At 39.5% G+C, this 16699-nt stretch overlaps 1 protein-coding gene across 1 annotated transcript in view; it reads right to left on the bottom strand.

Moving 5' to 3' along the window:
• Positions 1–16699, bottom strand: part of OSGEPL1 (O-sialoglycoprotein endopeptidase like 1) — a 32013-nt gene that overhangs the window by 883 nt on the left and 14431 nt on the right. Inside the window, exons 2-8 of the mRNA XM_061608223.1 lie at positions 14705–14777; positions 12667–12917; positions 11692–12079; positions 7160–7364; positions 6926–7074; positions 4547–4677; positions 3929–4000 (exon numbers count right to left, since the gene is read on the bottom strand). Of these exons, the coding sequence (XP_061464207.1) occupies positions 3929–4000; positions 4547–4677; positions 6926–7074; positions 7160–7364; positions 11692–12079; positions 12667–12917; positions 14705–14719 (1211 nt within the window). The 5' untranslated portion in view covers positions 14720–14777. The remainder of the gene's footprint in view (positions 1–3928; positions 4001–4546; positions 4678–6925; positions 7075–7159; positions 7365–11691; positions 12080–12666; positions 12918–14704; positions 14778–16699) is intronic.

Raw genomic sequence — 16699 nt, 5'->3', positions numbered from 1 at the left:
TTTTTTATACCATAACGCAGAATACCCTCCTGCCTCCAAAGAGGGGAAAATAATTAAACTGATCAACCAGAAAATAAGTAAATAAATATATCTCTCTGGGTGACATCCAATATTGCACAAAAAGACTTCTGCTCACAGAATAGGGGTTTCCTTTCTTCTCCACTCCCTCTCCAAATTTGCACTGGAGGGTCCTCCAAACTTCCACAGCAGATTTTGGAAGTACATGGAGGACTTCAGGGGGGGGAGAAAGGGTTAGTCTATTCTGCTGATGGGCATCCACCACTGAATGTCATGCTCAATATAAAAATACTTGATCTGATACTTTTCAAAAACACTAACCAATCTACTTATTAGAGCTGTGGCTCCATCTTGCGATGACAAAAGTAAATACGTTATTCTGCATAAAATGTAACCCATACAATGGGCTCCTGCTGGGAGGAAGGGCAGGATATAAATCAAATAATAAATAAATAAATAAATTTGGCCCTTGTGGTTTGGTACTTTTGTTTAGCTTTAAATGTAATATTCTCTATGTGCAACCTCATAATTTGTTCTCTCATCTGTAACTTGGACTTTATGGATATACTTATAGATGTTTTGTAGGCTTTTCTGGTAACAGTTCATGGTACTATAAATTCTAACATGGCAGGAAGTTCTTTATAAGTAGAGCTACCAACAATTATAAGCCACTGCTTCTGTGATTTTTTTCTTTTTTCAATTTCGTCTACTTTATGTTTGAGATGCTATTAACTGTTTTAAGAGCCCATATGGGGCAATAATGAAAGGTCAAAATTCTTATAAAATTATTCAGCCACAAGAGTGGCTGTATACTATAACCCGCATGGATTTTTTGCATTCCACAATGTTAAATTGAAAATGTCTCCCCATGCCATTATGCTTCCCATAAGCTCATTTCAAAACAAAATCTTACAAAACGTAATAGTCCTGAACTCAGAAATGCTTGCTTAACAATCCTCTAGGTTTTCATGGCAATATACAAAACACTCAGAGAGAATCGAGAGGTCAAAATGTAAAACAAGTGAAAAGAAATTGAGACCCCTGTTGGACTTTTTTCTGTCAGTGGTCTCATAATTTGTTGAAATTAATTAAAACTCAGCCATATTCACAGAGTACCTGTAATCCTATTACTGACCTTGCCCCATACTCTGACCTTCATCTTCTGCAGTTTAAAGGTTTTGAAAATGCATGGCTGATTTTTAATTAATTTAAGAAATTTAACATAGGAATCAATGATAAGCATGAGCATGCTCAGTAAGAACCAATTCTCAGTGTTCTAAAAGCCAGAGTCACAGCTGTTTGGCTTGGCTAGTCAGGTGGCCACGCCAAACCTTTATTTCACTTTAGACATTGCTTCCCCAAAGAATCCTGGTGTCATTTGTGAAGGGTCCTGAGAGTTATTAGGAGACTCCTATTTCCCTGACAGAGCTCCAGTGGACAAAGTGGTTTAACAGTCAGTGCCTCTTCTAGGTGGAATAGGGCCTCTCCTAGCAACTCGCAGCACCCTTCACAAACTGCACTTCCCAGAATTCATTGGGAGTAGCCATGACTGTCTCAAGTGAAATAAAGGTCTGGTGTGTATGTGGCCAGTGACAGTTTTGGTTTAAATTTGGGTGGGAGACTACAAGTGCCTGCAGTAGAATAAAAAGGTAGGGAAAGCTCTGAAAAACTATGATACTGTTCATAGTGTTTTCCTTTTAGAAAGGAAAGGGGCTTTTCCTTTGCCTAGTGCCCATCCACCCAACCTACCTTAAGCACACATATTACCAAATTCTTCCAAGCTACACAGGAAGTGGATTGGACTGTGAAAGACCAACCCACATTGTGTTTACGTTTTTACAAATTTGTAGGGCAGTACAATATCTGAGAGAGGAGGTCAGGTCTCCTGCTCCCCTGGTGCATTCACTATAGCTGCCCAATTTCCCTGCTTTTTAAAGTTTGATAGAAATATATGTTGGCTATAGGTACGTTCTTAAACCACAAGGTTTTTTTTGCTTGTTAGTGAATTCTTTTTTAAGATTGGTGATTGTTCACATTGTTGTCTTCTTAACTTTCAGTTTTAAACTGCAGCAGTATCCTTCACGCAAATTTATTATCTTTTCCTCCATTGGCAACAAATAATCTGAGCCTGTTCTTAAACAGTGGGCTTCACTTTTTCACATGTTGAAAAGCAGTAATCTCTTTTGTCGTCATTTTAACTGTTGAAAAAATATGATCTCTCTTGAAGAGAAGGGATTCATCTGACCTGAATTTTAGTTGTTTGCCGAAAAGTTAATAAAAATATATGTGGATTAGAATAAATGTGTTACAGATAGAACCTTTCTCCCTCATATGTGAAACTTTCCACAGGAATGGAGTTTTTGACAAGGGGAAGCATTCAAATATGTGACTCCTCACTTGCATTGTGAGCTGTGAGACTCTACCAAGTGCTTTTTCTGAATGTTTTAACTGGCTCTGAATGTACAGTTGGAAGAGAAAGGAGTTGGTGGCAGAGTCTCCTTTGTATCATGCCAAAAGCTGCAAACAAGGTGACAGGGAATTGGACATAGCCATTTGTGAGTGAAAAGTCGGGTACAAAGCTGACAGCCTGAAAAAAGACATTGACCGGTAGTATAAAGCTCAAATTCTAATGAAAACTCAATAAGAATTTGCACCTTAGGAAAGTATAACACAGTCTATGCTATTCTAAGCTTGGAATTATAGTTGGGCCTAAAGATAAGGAGCTGACAAGCTACAGCAAAAGAAAAACAGCACAAGACTAATACTGTTGAACGAATCATCCTTTATTCCCTCTTGATATAGTAACAGAGAATAAGCTAAAGGCCTCCAACTATATACCATCACCAGTACTGTTTACCCCTAAATCTAGATGTCTGCTTAGTGAGAGGAATTATGTACAGTCTATAGCATAAAATGATTCAACACTGCTATGGCAATAAACCAAAAAACAAACCCCATACAGTAGTGAACAAAACGGACAAAGTATCCAATATCTGAATGCTGTTATTAAAATTTAAAAGCAGTCTTTCTTTCTCTTTGCAATTCCTGATGGATATGAGGTCCTTTAACCATTATCCATTTCACTAGAAAAGATAATAATGCTGGGAAAAACAGAAGGGAGTAGAAAAAGAGGAAGGCCAAACAAGAGATGGAATGATTCCATAAAGGAAGCCACAGACCTGAACTTACAAAATCTGAACAGGATCAGGTGGTTCACGACAGATGCTTTTGGAGGTCGCTGATTCATAGGGTCACCATAAGTCGTAATCAACTTGAAGGCACATAACTATTACCCAAGGATGAATAACAGAATTCAAAATGCCCTATGTATTTATTAAACTGCATCTTGACACTCAGTGTGTGCCAGCTGGAACTTGCCTTTATATTTTATCATTTTTGTACACCACAGTTGCTTTCTATGGACAGAAAATTCTATTCCCGCACATCAGTTAAATTTTGAGCCACTTGAAGGAGAAGGGTATCCGGATAAATAAGAATATGAAAAAGCCAAAATGAGCAGGGATTAGCACGTTCTGTGCCAAGATGTCCAACTTTATTTGCAATAATTGTGCAGTTCTTCCTACTGTGAGTTTTTCCCTATTACATTATACTTTGCTAGACTCTTGTGGGAGAATTTAAATACTATTGACCAGATGTGGGTTGTTATATGGTACAGAAGAATACAGTGGTATAATCCTTGACACGGTGGACAAAGGAGACGGGCAGAAAACTATGGCATGACTTTGAAGACCCCTGTTTTTACTCTCTAAGTCTCTTAAGGTTTCTGAGCACTCAACAGATATTAACTCTCTATTTTCCAGACTTTTCTCTATATCTCCGAGCACGGCAGAGATAATAAGACACACTATAACACTGAGGGGAAATATGCTAAAGTAGTTACACTACTTACTTTGGTTCATATCTTATGCCTTCTGTGGTATATAAAACACCCAATCCTGCACAAAGTCTTTCAATGCCATTCCTAAAGAAAGAACATTTGTGTAAAATATCCATTGTAAACAAAGTCATTTTTCTGTAACATTACAATACAATGAACTCAATACAGTATTCTTGATGTAGCTCAACAAGAGCCTTCAGCCAGAAATCTTTTCAGCTAGCCTAATATCCTTAACTGGAGATGGTATGGTTTGAACATAAGGTGCTAGGCCTTTTCCATACTTTTTCTTTGGACCTCATATTTCTGACTAAATAGTAACAGGCAATTTTTCTCTTTGAAAAATTATGCTACTGGGGCAGTTCACATGTGATTAATTGCCTAGGCATTTATCACTTCTGTGTAGGAAACGGTATGTACCCCAAATGTCCAACATCACATATAAAAAAATGTATATCTGTTAGTGACAGGTTCCCATGGCACGTATTCACTGACACAACTATCCCATATGCAGGGGTACATGCAATTTACTACACAGAAACTGTGTGTAGCTTCCTGAGAAGTGTTTTCAAATTAACCATGTTGCACCATAATTGTGTAGCACATTTAAAATAGAAAAACATCCTTTCTTACCATGCAATCATAACACCATTGTCAGTGCACAGCCTGGGAGGTGGGCATAGCAAAGTGAAATCAGTGGCATCTGTTACAATCTGCAGAGCTTTGCGGATATACTGGTTACTTGCAACACCTCCTGAAGCCACCTGAAACCAGGGTTTGAAAGTCAGAGGAATTCTCATGTCAGCTAAGAACTGGATCTTGCTACTCACAATAACAGGGGATGGTCATGAAAAAAATTAAAATATAAACACCATTCCCTCAAAGATGATTTCAGAATCAACTACTAGCCCTAATCAGGACTCAAAGAAAAGATAAATTATTTTTATGCAATAATGTAAAATGATGCTAAATAAATACTCCATCACAAATCTGGTGGTTCAGGGAACTTCTCTGCTTTACTTACATCTGGACTTGTTCTTCTGATTTGACCCTATTAAAATCTTACAGTAGTTCCTTTATGAAAAAAGTATTAGTTTTATTATTCTAGCTAAAATAAGGCTTTTTAATATTTTGATATTCAATATTTTAATACTTTAATATTTAATATTGTAATTTTTAACACCTTAACATCTTCACATCCTAATATTTTAACTAATTTAATTTTAATATTTATTATCTGTGTTTAATTATGTTCGATTTATCCTATAATGAATCTATTTTAAAGTTGTTTAACATATGGTTTTAATTGTATATTGGTTGTTTGTCTGTTGTGCACCGCCCAGAGAGCTTCGGCTATGGGGCGGTATATAAATTTAATAAATAAATAAATAAATATAATAAATAATAATAAAATGGTTATATTTTGTCTACCTTAAAAATTCTGTTTTGCAATTTTACATGGATCTGATATTTACTTATTTTTCTTCAACTAAGATTGAATCAGCGTGTGTCATTCCACAGATGGTCAAAAATTATTGAAGAGTGACACTTCTCCAGAGGCCATTTGTGTTGTCTCAAGCTAAAAAAGTTACTGTTTACAGATACTTCTCTAATAAATCAATCCCTAAATGAATTAAAAAAAAACCCAAGTTTAGAACTTTACAATGCCGCATTGCTTATTTCAATTGAGATATACTCAGATGACTGTACTGAAACAGCCATGTTGCAACCACATCAGTATGAGGAACAGATTGGATGGGTTTTGACACAATATTAGAACTGTGATCCAAGATCTAAATATGTCAAAGAGACCAATGGTATCAGCATCATCCCCAGTCAAGAAACAGCTCTCTAATCACAAGGTGCACAAAATGTTTTATTTTACACTATTAGCCTAGGCAGTCATTTCAACATTCGAACCCCCCTTAAAACTCTTAACTTTAGATGTTGATATGTTGTTGTTTTTTATTTAAAGAGAGGAATCAAGTCTCAGAAAATAAGAACTGGCAATTTTCTCAGACTCTTTTAGTATGTTATGATTAAGAAATTACAATCCTCAAAGGATAGATTTTATATGTAGTAGATCAGTGTTTCCCAACCTGGGAGCTGTGACCCTCAGGGGACCCACGAAGTAATCCAGAGGAGGCCGCAAACAGGAAATATATATATATATTTACAAAAGTCTTCACTCCCTGGATGCTGTCTGCTCCCCACTGCCACTGCAGACGATACCACCCCCTTGGTCCAAACAAGAGGGGAGGACTTTAGTTGAAGTGGCAGTGTCTTTCACGCGCATCGAGGCAGGCGTCTGCCTATAAAACACGTGGCAGACACTGAAGGAGGCTGAGGGTGGAGCTACCAGGAAGAAGGGATTACTCTTGCCAGCTCCTGTCTCCTCACACTACTGCTGCTGACGACGCCCTTGCTCAAAATGAGGGGAGGGCTTTTCTTGAAGCAAAAAGCAAGGCTGCAAGGAAAGACTGCTTTCCCCCTTCCTTCTTGGCAGTCAGCCTGTCTGCCTTTCTTCGCTCCTGTTTTGTTGCCACCTCCTTTTAAAAATTATTCTTATTTGCAAGGCCACCCAGATCTCACCTTCAGCCCAGAAGGAGCCAAAGAGCAGTGAGGAAGCTCAGGACTCGCTTGACCCCATCTCTGAGGCTAAGTATGTGTGCCAGCATTCCCCTTTTCTTCCACCTACACTCCGCCCCCCCAACCTGTCTCCAAGGGCAGAAACATGCAATCACCCCCTTTGCCATTTTGAAGAATAAAGATCTTGTGTTTTGGTGTCAATGTGCACTAAACTCTACAGGTGGGGGCACCAGGAAATATTATGTCCAACATGTGTAGGCAAGCCAGACCCTGGGAGTAGGATGGGCATGCATAATCCTGCACCACATGTTGACTTTTGACCTAGAAGCACAAGCAATTACAAAAACTGAACTGCTAGCCATATACTTGAAATCTAGGAAAAATTAACTGTGCAACACTCAGAGAAAAGGATAACACATTTACCAATGTTGCTTTGTTTTGCGGTAATATACCCTTCCTTCTGCAGAAAAGAATGGCCCGGTGTGTTCGAGTTACAATGTGAGCAGTTACTGCATACTGGACTGCTGCAGCCAGGTCTGCGATGCAGGGCAGGAATTGCCCTTCCTGTAGGCCTGCAGAAATTATGATCAAATAGATTTTCCAAGCTTATATGCAGATCTCATGCACAATTCATATCAGGCCAATTTTTGTAAATACCTTCTGCCTTTTCTTTTTGTGTGATCATTCTAGTGACCTCGCTCTGAAGTCCAGCAAAAGAGAAGTTGCAATTATAATGCTGTTCCATGGGAACTCTGAATTCATAATGTTGCATATTCCCCTGTTGGGCCAAGTGTTCTATTCCTTTCCCACCACTTAGGCCAGAGTAACCTGGATGCTTTTGTAAAGAAAGTCTTCTGGCTACCTAAAACAACAACAAACCCAGAAGCAGAAATTAAAGATATATAAAAGGCAAATAAGCAGTAGCTTTATAATACAGAGGAACGCCAAAAATCCTTGTCGTTATGTACTGAGGCTAGACACTGACCCAGGTGCATGACAGCCATGTCCCCATGGTACAATCCGATTTAGCTCTATTGTCAACAAGTGGGTGGGACGGTTGTGCAGGGCTTTCCTACTTTATTGACTTCCCTGGCAGCAGGATTCTGATTGGGTGGGAAAACCACATACAACAATCCTACCAGGTCATACAGGTAATGACATGCATATCATAGCCATGTCGAAGGCAACTCCTATGTGGTTCCCAGTGGAAGAGAGGGAAACAATGGGGCCTAAGAGAACGTTTAAAAGGTTGTGTGAACAAGTGTCAACACAGGTGAGATTAGCAGATAAACTGAGCTTATCAGTTTGCAACTGACAGAGCACCATAGCTGACTTGACACCTATGCATTTATGATTAGTATCATTAATTTGTGAATTCTTGGACTCCCACCGGGGACCCCTGATGCCCATTTAAGGGCCGAACTTGGCCTCCCCTCACTCACTGCGCACTTTGATCTGGCCTATTTGCGCTATTGGCTGTGAATTGCCAGCTCAGATGATTCTTCCCTGGCTAAACAGTCCTGGTTGGAGCAACAAAAAATTGGTGGGTGGGCTCAAGAATGTCAGCAGATTCTTGATAAGTACAACCTACCCCACACCAAATTCCTTGAACTAAGTAAGGCTGCTTTACACAACTGGATATTTGACCACGACGCCAATCAAGACCGAGCTACTATAGCAACAGCGCCATATTCAGTTTGGTTCCCAAGTATAAAACCTAACCACTCTCTCTCTGTATATCTGGGTGCATTATCATTCGCTCCCATTAGGAGAGCGTTTACTGCCCTCAGATTCCAAACCATGCCTTCGGCCATCCTCGAAGGCCGCTATCGTAGTATACCGCCCTCCCATTGTCTCTGTATTTATGGGTGTCAGGCTATTGAAGAGATTTCACATTATCTTCTCTATTGCCCTCTATACGATGATCCTAGGGGCAAATTCCTATCCCCTATTCTTGCCCCCTTTACATCTTGCCCCACAGAGCAACAGGTGCTCATGTTACTGGCAGATAATTATAAAGTGATAACCCTAGCAGTGGCTAATTTTGCATTAGCAGCACAAAAACTCAGAGTTAAATTCTCTAACGAAATTTTCCAGTAGGTTTTTAAAACAGAGCTCGGGTTTAAATGGTTTTTAAATTACATTTGGTTTTTGTATGTTTGTATTCATTGTTTTTGCATATGGCCTATGGCTCCGATTGCAATAAAATTTTACTTACTTACATTAATTTGTGAGACCGAGTGTGGCGTAGTAGTTAAGGTGCTGGGCTACAACCTGGGAGACCAGGGTTCGAATCCCCACACATCCATGAAGCTCACTGGGTGACCTTGGGCCAGTCACTGCCTCTCAGCCTCAGAGGAAGGCAATGGTAAACCCCCTCTGAATGCCGCTTACTGTGAAAACCCTGTTCATAGGGTCACCATAAGTCGGAATTGACTTGAAGGCAGTCCACTTCCATTTTTCATTAATTTACTGATGTAAAACAAACTTATGCTATTGCAAGAAATTCATAGCAATGAGAACTGGAGATGTAGCAAACTATACTGACGTGCTAAGCCAGGGGTCGCCACCCTTTTTGGACCAGAGGGCACATTCCAATTTTTGAGAGAATGCTGGGGCACCAATCACAAAATGGCTGCCATGGACACGTGGAATGACACAAAATGGCTGCCATGGAGGCATGGCACAACACAAAATTAGAGGGTAGATATGGTGAAGCTGTTCCCATAATTGTACTTCCATACTGGAAAAGGTCTGACTTATTGAACTTCTGCCTACTATACAGCTGTTAAAGGCACAAGAGTACTGTTTTTCACTAATGCCAATCCTAAACCAACACCTAGGCTGCCATCCTATACCCACTTACCTGAAAGTAAGCCGCATTAAACACACAGAGACTTACTTCTGAGTAGAAATGTATACCATTGCACTGTAAGTTAACTTATACAATGGATTCTTAATAAACCCCTAGACTTTAACTTCTGCAAAGCAGGAGACATGCCTAAAACTCTTTGCAAAGTTTTCACAGTTTTGGAGGGAAGGGGGATTCTTTAACATTCACCCACACTTATTGTGTAGTAGTATTTGCAGAAAATAATTTCTAGGCACTGCCTGATCTGGGGTGGGGGGACACAGAAGCAGGAAAAGTGCACTAAAAGGGAGAGCTAATGCCTGGTGTCCAAACAACTCACTTATCAATCACAGCTCTGACATCACTCATTGGCTAATAACACTGACAGGCTGGAGCTGGCCTGAGGGTGTGTTTCCAAGACAGTGAGAGAGAAAGCTAGGCATGCTGTGGGCAGTGATGAAGAAACATCTTGGCAGCAACAACAACAGAGGTGCTGGCAGCTGGGTTATCAAGGAAAGAAAAAGGGAGGTGAACTTCAATCATCTTACTGTCTGCCCTTTTATGATTAAAGCTCCCCTCTAACACTGTTATTTTTTTTCACGCAATTTGCTCTTCATTTGAATCATGGAAGTGTTGATTATGATGGGAAGAGAGAAGCTGCTCATGCTGCAGGCAACAGGCTGCTCTGTGATGCGCCAACAACAGTAGGGGTCACCTTGAGGGATGGGATTTGCTGCATGTTTCTGATCTGCTTACATTCTTATAGTCCGTTGTTTGATCCCAATCTGCCCTTTTTTTTGTTCCCGCTTGCTCTGGTACTTGCTGATTCGATCTGCTTTGCGCATTTTTGGGTGATATGATCCGTGGTTTTTTTTTTTTTGGGGGGGGGGGAATCATAATCATCTAACATAGTAACTTATGTAAATGATCACAGTGTTCCATGTGGTTTTTTGGCGGCGGGAAAAACATTTCATAATTTTTAGGTAGCTTACGTGAATAGGTCCTCTTATGTTAAGAATGAGAAGCACAATGAGGAGTCAGCAAGTTCTGCAAGATGCACTCACTCATACTCACTGAATAAGGTCATGGCCATTGTACTTCCAACACACCGCACTGCATAGACAGACAGATATTTAGCACAGAGAGAGAGACAAACAGACAGCCCTTGGTTAGCTCAGGACAGCAGCAATGAAAGGGGTGGGTGGGGAGGTAGTGTGAGTCAGTCTCATAATCGTAACGTTTCCTGTGCAAGAGGATGGAGATTCAGAATGCTCTGAGTTGTCTTGTTTGAAAAACATGAAATTGCAGGGTGATTTGACAATTAACACTGATGACATATATAGCCTAGGGCAGACCAGACAGCTAATATTTTTTTCATTATATTGTGATAATAATGCAATTTTGGGGGTAATATATAATAGACAAATGGCAATAATAATACCTGCAGTTATGAATGCAACAGCTTTGATTATGAAAATAATTACGTAAAATGGGGGGGGGGATTCGGAAAAAAAACCTTGCTGATTGCAGCCGCAGCTGCACAATCCATGCTGATTATAGCCACTACCCACCGCAAGAAAGCAGTGCCAGTTAGAAAGGATAGGGAACTTGCAAATTCTATTGGAATCTGGTACCAGGTCTAATTTAGTGGATATTCTCCCCCATCCCTAGTCACCGCAAGGGGAGACACATCCCCTTCTGGGATGCCATGGGGGGGGCTAAGGACTTCACCCACATGCCAGTGGCAGATAGAAGGAGGAAGGACCCTGAATGAGAGGCAAGGAAATATATATATAATGTACTCTGCTCCTGATTTTCCCCTCCCTTATTTCTTAGGTTGTTGCTGTTACATATGCACTATGTTTTACATATGTAACAGGTGTGTCTAAGATTTTGTACTTTATTATACATTTCTTATTATTATACTTATTATAGTTGCTTTATTTTCTGTACGGTATAGATATTATGCTAAGGATTAGCATATATTGTGGTTTTTTTAATACTGTAAACCACTCTGGGGTCTCTTGATGGGTGGGGAATCAATTTGATAAATAAATAAAATAAAAATACATCACTAATTAATCAAATTGCCACAAAGTACCATGAAGCTAGACAGCAAGTAGAAATACCATAAATATGAAACATTTACTCAAGACAAACTTAGCCTCTCAATTAGATGAAAAACAGTACAAGGCTCCTGCACCATGTAGAAGAGGGAATTTCAGCAGGTGTAGCTTGAATGACAAGTAGCTTTATACTTGTATTTATGAAAAGGAAAACATATGTTGTAAATAATACAAACTAGTACTCTTGAAAGATTAATATTAAAAAGAATTACCTTATCCAGCATGTCCCCTGGTGCAATGTCCAATGTCTGTCCAAGGAGAAGAAAATCTGAAACTCCTTGTGCTACTGCTAGTATACAGTGACCCCCAGAGAGCAAAAGTACTAGGAATGGGAAGTCCACATGATTAGTCAACCTAACAGTAAGTGCGTGTGCTTCCATGTGATGGATGGGAATGAAAGGCTTCTTGTATTTCTCCACCAGTTCTAAACTATAGTCCAACCCAACTCCAAGGCTTAAAGCAAGTCCTGGCTTTACAGTTGTTGCAATAGCTGAGAGCTCTTCTGCACAAACGCCACTGACAGATAGGGCTTGTTCTACTATCCTCGCGATGTTTTCTTGGTGAAGCTGTCGTGCGACCACAGGAATAATTCCACCAGTTCTAATTAGAAACAAACATGGGCATGATGTTTATGCTGGGCCAGCTCAGAAACTCAAATGTAGATGTTAAGTCTACTTGCTCTGCTCAAAAATTCAAATGTAGAAGCATGAATGTAGAAATTAGATCTTTCCCAGTTTGCATCTATATCTGAATTGTTTTAAAAATGTTTTTAAGATGCTTTATTGCTTCTTGTTTGCCATCCTGGGCTTCTTTGGAAGAGTGGGATCTAAATTTAATTAATAAATAAATAAAGCTGATGTTCTGGATAGTAACTGTTTTGTCTCCAACCTGCCTTATTTGGTTGTTCTGCAAAGGTAGAGAGCCATGTGGATGCTATTGATTCAGTGGGTCCCTGAAGGTCTGGCTTCCAAACCCAGCTGTAGCACTATGTGTGTGTGTGATCTCTATTCTACTAAATATTTTCAGAATGTTGGTGCTTTGTGACATCACTGATCATGCATTATTAATATTGTGACAGGGATCAAATTGCCCTTACAGAACAAACTCAAGTGACACAAAGTAACAATGATATTCAACCTAAATAGTACCCAAAAACTGTATCTTCAGCAATTGTAAGGCCTACTTACTTTAAATGAACCTCACTTTGAGAATGCAGAGCTTCTCCTAAAATGTTGCCAGTTTCATCCACCACAGCAGCTCCTGTATCATCGCAGCTAGTTTCTATTCCCAGAACTATTTTAGAAGAACAGCATTTGCCACACTGAGTAGACACCCTTCTTAAACAATCACTCCAACAAGATTTAGGAAATGTTGAAATTACGCCTCTAAAGCTGCTCCCTGTTAAAGATTTCTGTAAAAAGGCATGCCTAGAAAGAAACTGTAAAAAGATGAAATTTAGAATTTAAAATTTAGTGGTCACTAACATGCCCAGACTCTCTTCTCCCACCAAAGAGATTATTTGTTCTGAGATAAAATGTCTCCTGTCGGCAGGAGGGAAGGGAGTGCCTTGGATGGCTTTTCAGTGATTCTCAAGTGAAACTATATGGTTTTTTTTTCAGTTCTCAAGTAAAACCTTGGCTGAGCAAACGGAAAGTCACCAGAACTGACATCCTACATTCTGTTCCGTAAGGACCACATTGGCCTTTTTTGCAAACTATGGTTTAATGTGAAAATGCAGCATGCTGATGCACACTGCTCAAATGTTCCTGTGGTGCTCCCACACTATTGACAAAATTTGCCAGAGTCTGGTTTCTTGTATCATTTAAACCTGGGCTAGTAGTCTGTTTCTCCAAAACAAACCATGAGCAATAACCAAGGTTTGTTCTTGGGTTACTGCTTGTTTTTGGTGTGTGTGTGTGAACCAACCACAAGCCCAGATGTGGATGTTATGACAAACCAGACTCAGGCTTGTTTGATACATTGCACGGCAACAGCAGGAATAGGGGAGATGCACTATGGGAACATTTGAGCAGTATCCAACAGCATGCTACCCATTCACATTAGTTTGTTTTAAACCATGGTTTAATGCAGGGGTAGTCAATATAGTGCCCTCGGGATGTTTTAGATTACAACTCCCAACATCCCTGACCACTGACCATGCTGAGTAGGGCTGATGAGAGTTGTAGTCCAAAACATCTGGAGAGCACCATGTTGGCTACCCATGGCTTAATGTAATGTGTGCACTGGGCCAATGAATCCTATGTTTCCAAAAATTAATAAACCCCTCCACCCGATTGTATGAACATATGTATGTGATTATCTAGATATACACCCACAAATGTTAGTTAATGTATCTGGCCTTGACTAAATTCTGTTCTTTATGCATCAAGCAATATACCCTTACTTTTCTCAAGGAATATCTATTTATTCAAAAAGCAAAGGCAGCCATGCTGGCTTACAAGAAAAAAAATTCACATTAAAAAAGATATTGCCCTAATATGGATTATTAATTTATTGCTTCTCAATAGAGATTCTGAAAAAAATTGCTAAGACGTTTAATGTTCTTTCTCAAAATCAAAGCAATGGTCCAGATAAGAGCTAAATTATTATTTAAACCTAGCTTAAACCACAATATGTTTTAGGGATTTTTTTAAAAAAAACAGTAAATTCACACCGTTTGTTGAGAAAGATTCAGATGTCTGTTTTCAAAGCTGCTGGAATATCAGTTTCCTTGGCCTCAAGAGTGCAATATTTTTCTATGAGGCAAAACCAATCCTTCTTCCTGCTAGCATATGAATTGATTTTGACAAATCCAATGTTAAGGAATGTGTCACAGGCCTGTCACATTGCAGCAACAAGCAACAAATAGAAACACATCCATGTTTTAGTCATTTTGCAAACTTTTAATTTCATAATGTTCTGTTCAAAGTATCTTAAATGTCCTGGCTATCTCAATAAAAAGTTATTTTTTTTAAAAAAAAAAGTCATGGCTAGCTGTGCACTTGTTGATGTATGCTGGATTAAGGGCAGCATGAGGCTAGTATACTATGAGTAAACTCCATCATACTATGTGGAAAATACCTTAGTCTAGCATGCGAATTGTGCTAAAGTTTAAGAACTGAAAGAAAAAATATATTCTGTGATGATATAACTGCCTAAGCATCTATAAGCAAAGAACGGTTTCCCTCAGCACTTTATAAATGGAGGAAAATTCACAGATTTTACCTGTGTCAAAAACATTGTGTCAAAGTAACTTTCTTCTTTCTTTCCCAATTCAGGTGTCTCATTTCACAGTCTCCTAAAATAGACAGGCAGAGTTAGAAAATTTTGGAATAAATAAAAAACAGTTGTCATATTCAAACAGTCATATTTTGGATTAATAAACCATTATATGAAGCAGACTTTGGGTCATGTTACATGTTTTGAGGATGTGCTGAATTTTTTTGTTCCTCTCTTTGCACAAGCCAGCAAACATACCGCAAAGTCTTATATTAACAAATTGGAACATGTTCAGAAGAGGGCAACAAGAGTGATCAGGGGACTGGAAGCAAAGCCTTAGAGGACAGACTGGACAAACTGGGTATATTCAAGGCTAAATATCTCGTCTTGAGAAGACTGAGGGGAGATATTATAGCACTAGTACTTGAAAAGTTGTCACAAAGAGAGGGCCAGCATCTTTTCTTGATCATCCCAGAGTGCAGGACACGGAATAAGGGGCTCAAGTTACAGGAAGCCAGATTTTGACTGAACATCAGGAAAAACTTCCTAACTGTTAGAGCGGTACGACAATGGAACCAATTACCTAGGGAGGTGGTGGGCTCTCCAACACTGGAGGCATTCAAGAGGCAGCTGGACAGCCACCTGTCAGGTATGCTTTATGATGGATTCCTGCATTGAGCAGGGGGTTGGACTCGATGGCCTTATTGGCCCCTTCCGACTCTACTGTTCTATGATTCTATTAACTACAGTTCCCTGTTTGTCTGAACCAGAGTATTAAACAATGGTTCGATACTAGCTTAAAATTGTGGCTTGTTCCAAAGCCATTAACCGTCGGTGCCCAGTTAATGGAAGACTTCATGGTTTGTTGGCTTGTGCTAAGAGCAAAGGTAATGCATGCACAGCCAAAAGGCTCATATTTTGGCATGTTAAGCAATCCCAAAACCCAGAAAGAAAGTTGTGCTTTCAAACACTGAGAAATCTATTGTTGACAAAAAAGGATTAATTAACTGGACAAAACTCTGTTGACAGATTACAGAAGGGAACGCACGTGAATGAAACATGGGCATGTTTGTTGCTGTTGTTGTTAAAAGCCTTCAAGTCGATTATGACTTATGGCAACCCTATGAATCAGCAACCTCCAAGAGCATAAACCACCCTGTTCAGATCTTGTACGTTCAGGTCTGTGGCTTCCTTTATGGAATCAATCCATCTCTAGTTTGGCCTCCCTCTTTTTCTGCTCCCTTCTGTTTTCCCCAGCATTATTGTCTTTTCTAGTGAATCATGTCTTCTCATTATGTGTCCAAAGTAGGATAACCTCAGTTTCATCATTTTAGCTTCTAGTGATAGTTCTGGTTTAATTTGTTCTAACATCCAGTTATTTGTCTTTTTTGCAGTCCATGATATGCGCAAAGCTCTCCAACACCACATTTCAAATGAGTTGATTTTTCTCTTATCTGCTTTTTTCACTGTCCAACTTTCACATCCATACATAGAGATTGGGAACACCTTGGTCTGAATGATCCTGACTTTAGTGTTCAGTTATACATCTTTGCATTTGAGGACCTTTTCTAGTTCTCTCATAGCTGCCTTCCCCAGTCCTAGCATTCTTCTGATTTCTTGACTTGATTTGGGAGAACAAACGCCAGGAAACTGACTTTATTGAATATCTAAATACCTTTTCGATTATTTGTTTACAGGAAACGTGGGCGTTATCCTCAACAACTATGAACCTGATAGATTTTTTATCTTATTCTACTTTAGCAGTAAAACCCACGGGGAAGGGCCACCCTAGTGGGGGCCTTACAACTTTTGTATCAAAGTCCTGTAATCTATCGATTGATCTAATTCCCACAACTCTTCCACTTAATGTTCTCGTGTTGAGGTTAAAAGGACTATGGTCTGACTATATGATCTGTATTAATGTCTACCTTCCCCCCAACAAAAGTCACACCGATGATGCTTCCAACCTTTGGGCCAGGTTGGAAGATGTTTTATCTTATT

This window comes from Rhineura floridana, chromosome 2 (genome assembly GCF_030035675.1).
Source record: "Rhineura floridana isolate rRhiFlo1 chromosome 2, rRhiFlo1.hap2, whole genome shotgun sequence".
NCBI classification, from domain to species: Eukaryota; Metazoa; Chordata; class Lepidosauria; order Squamata; family Rhineuridae; genus Rhineura; species Rhineura floridana.
The sequence above is the reverse complement of the archived record's forward strand: the minus strand, read 5'-3'. Positions and strand labels throughout refer to the sequence as shown.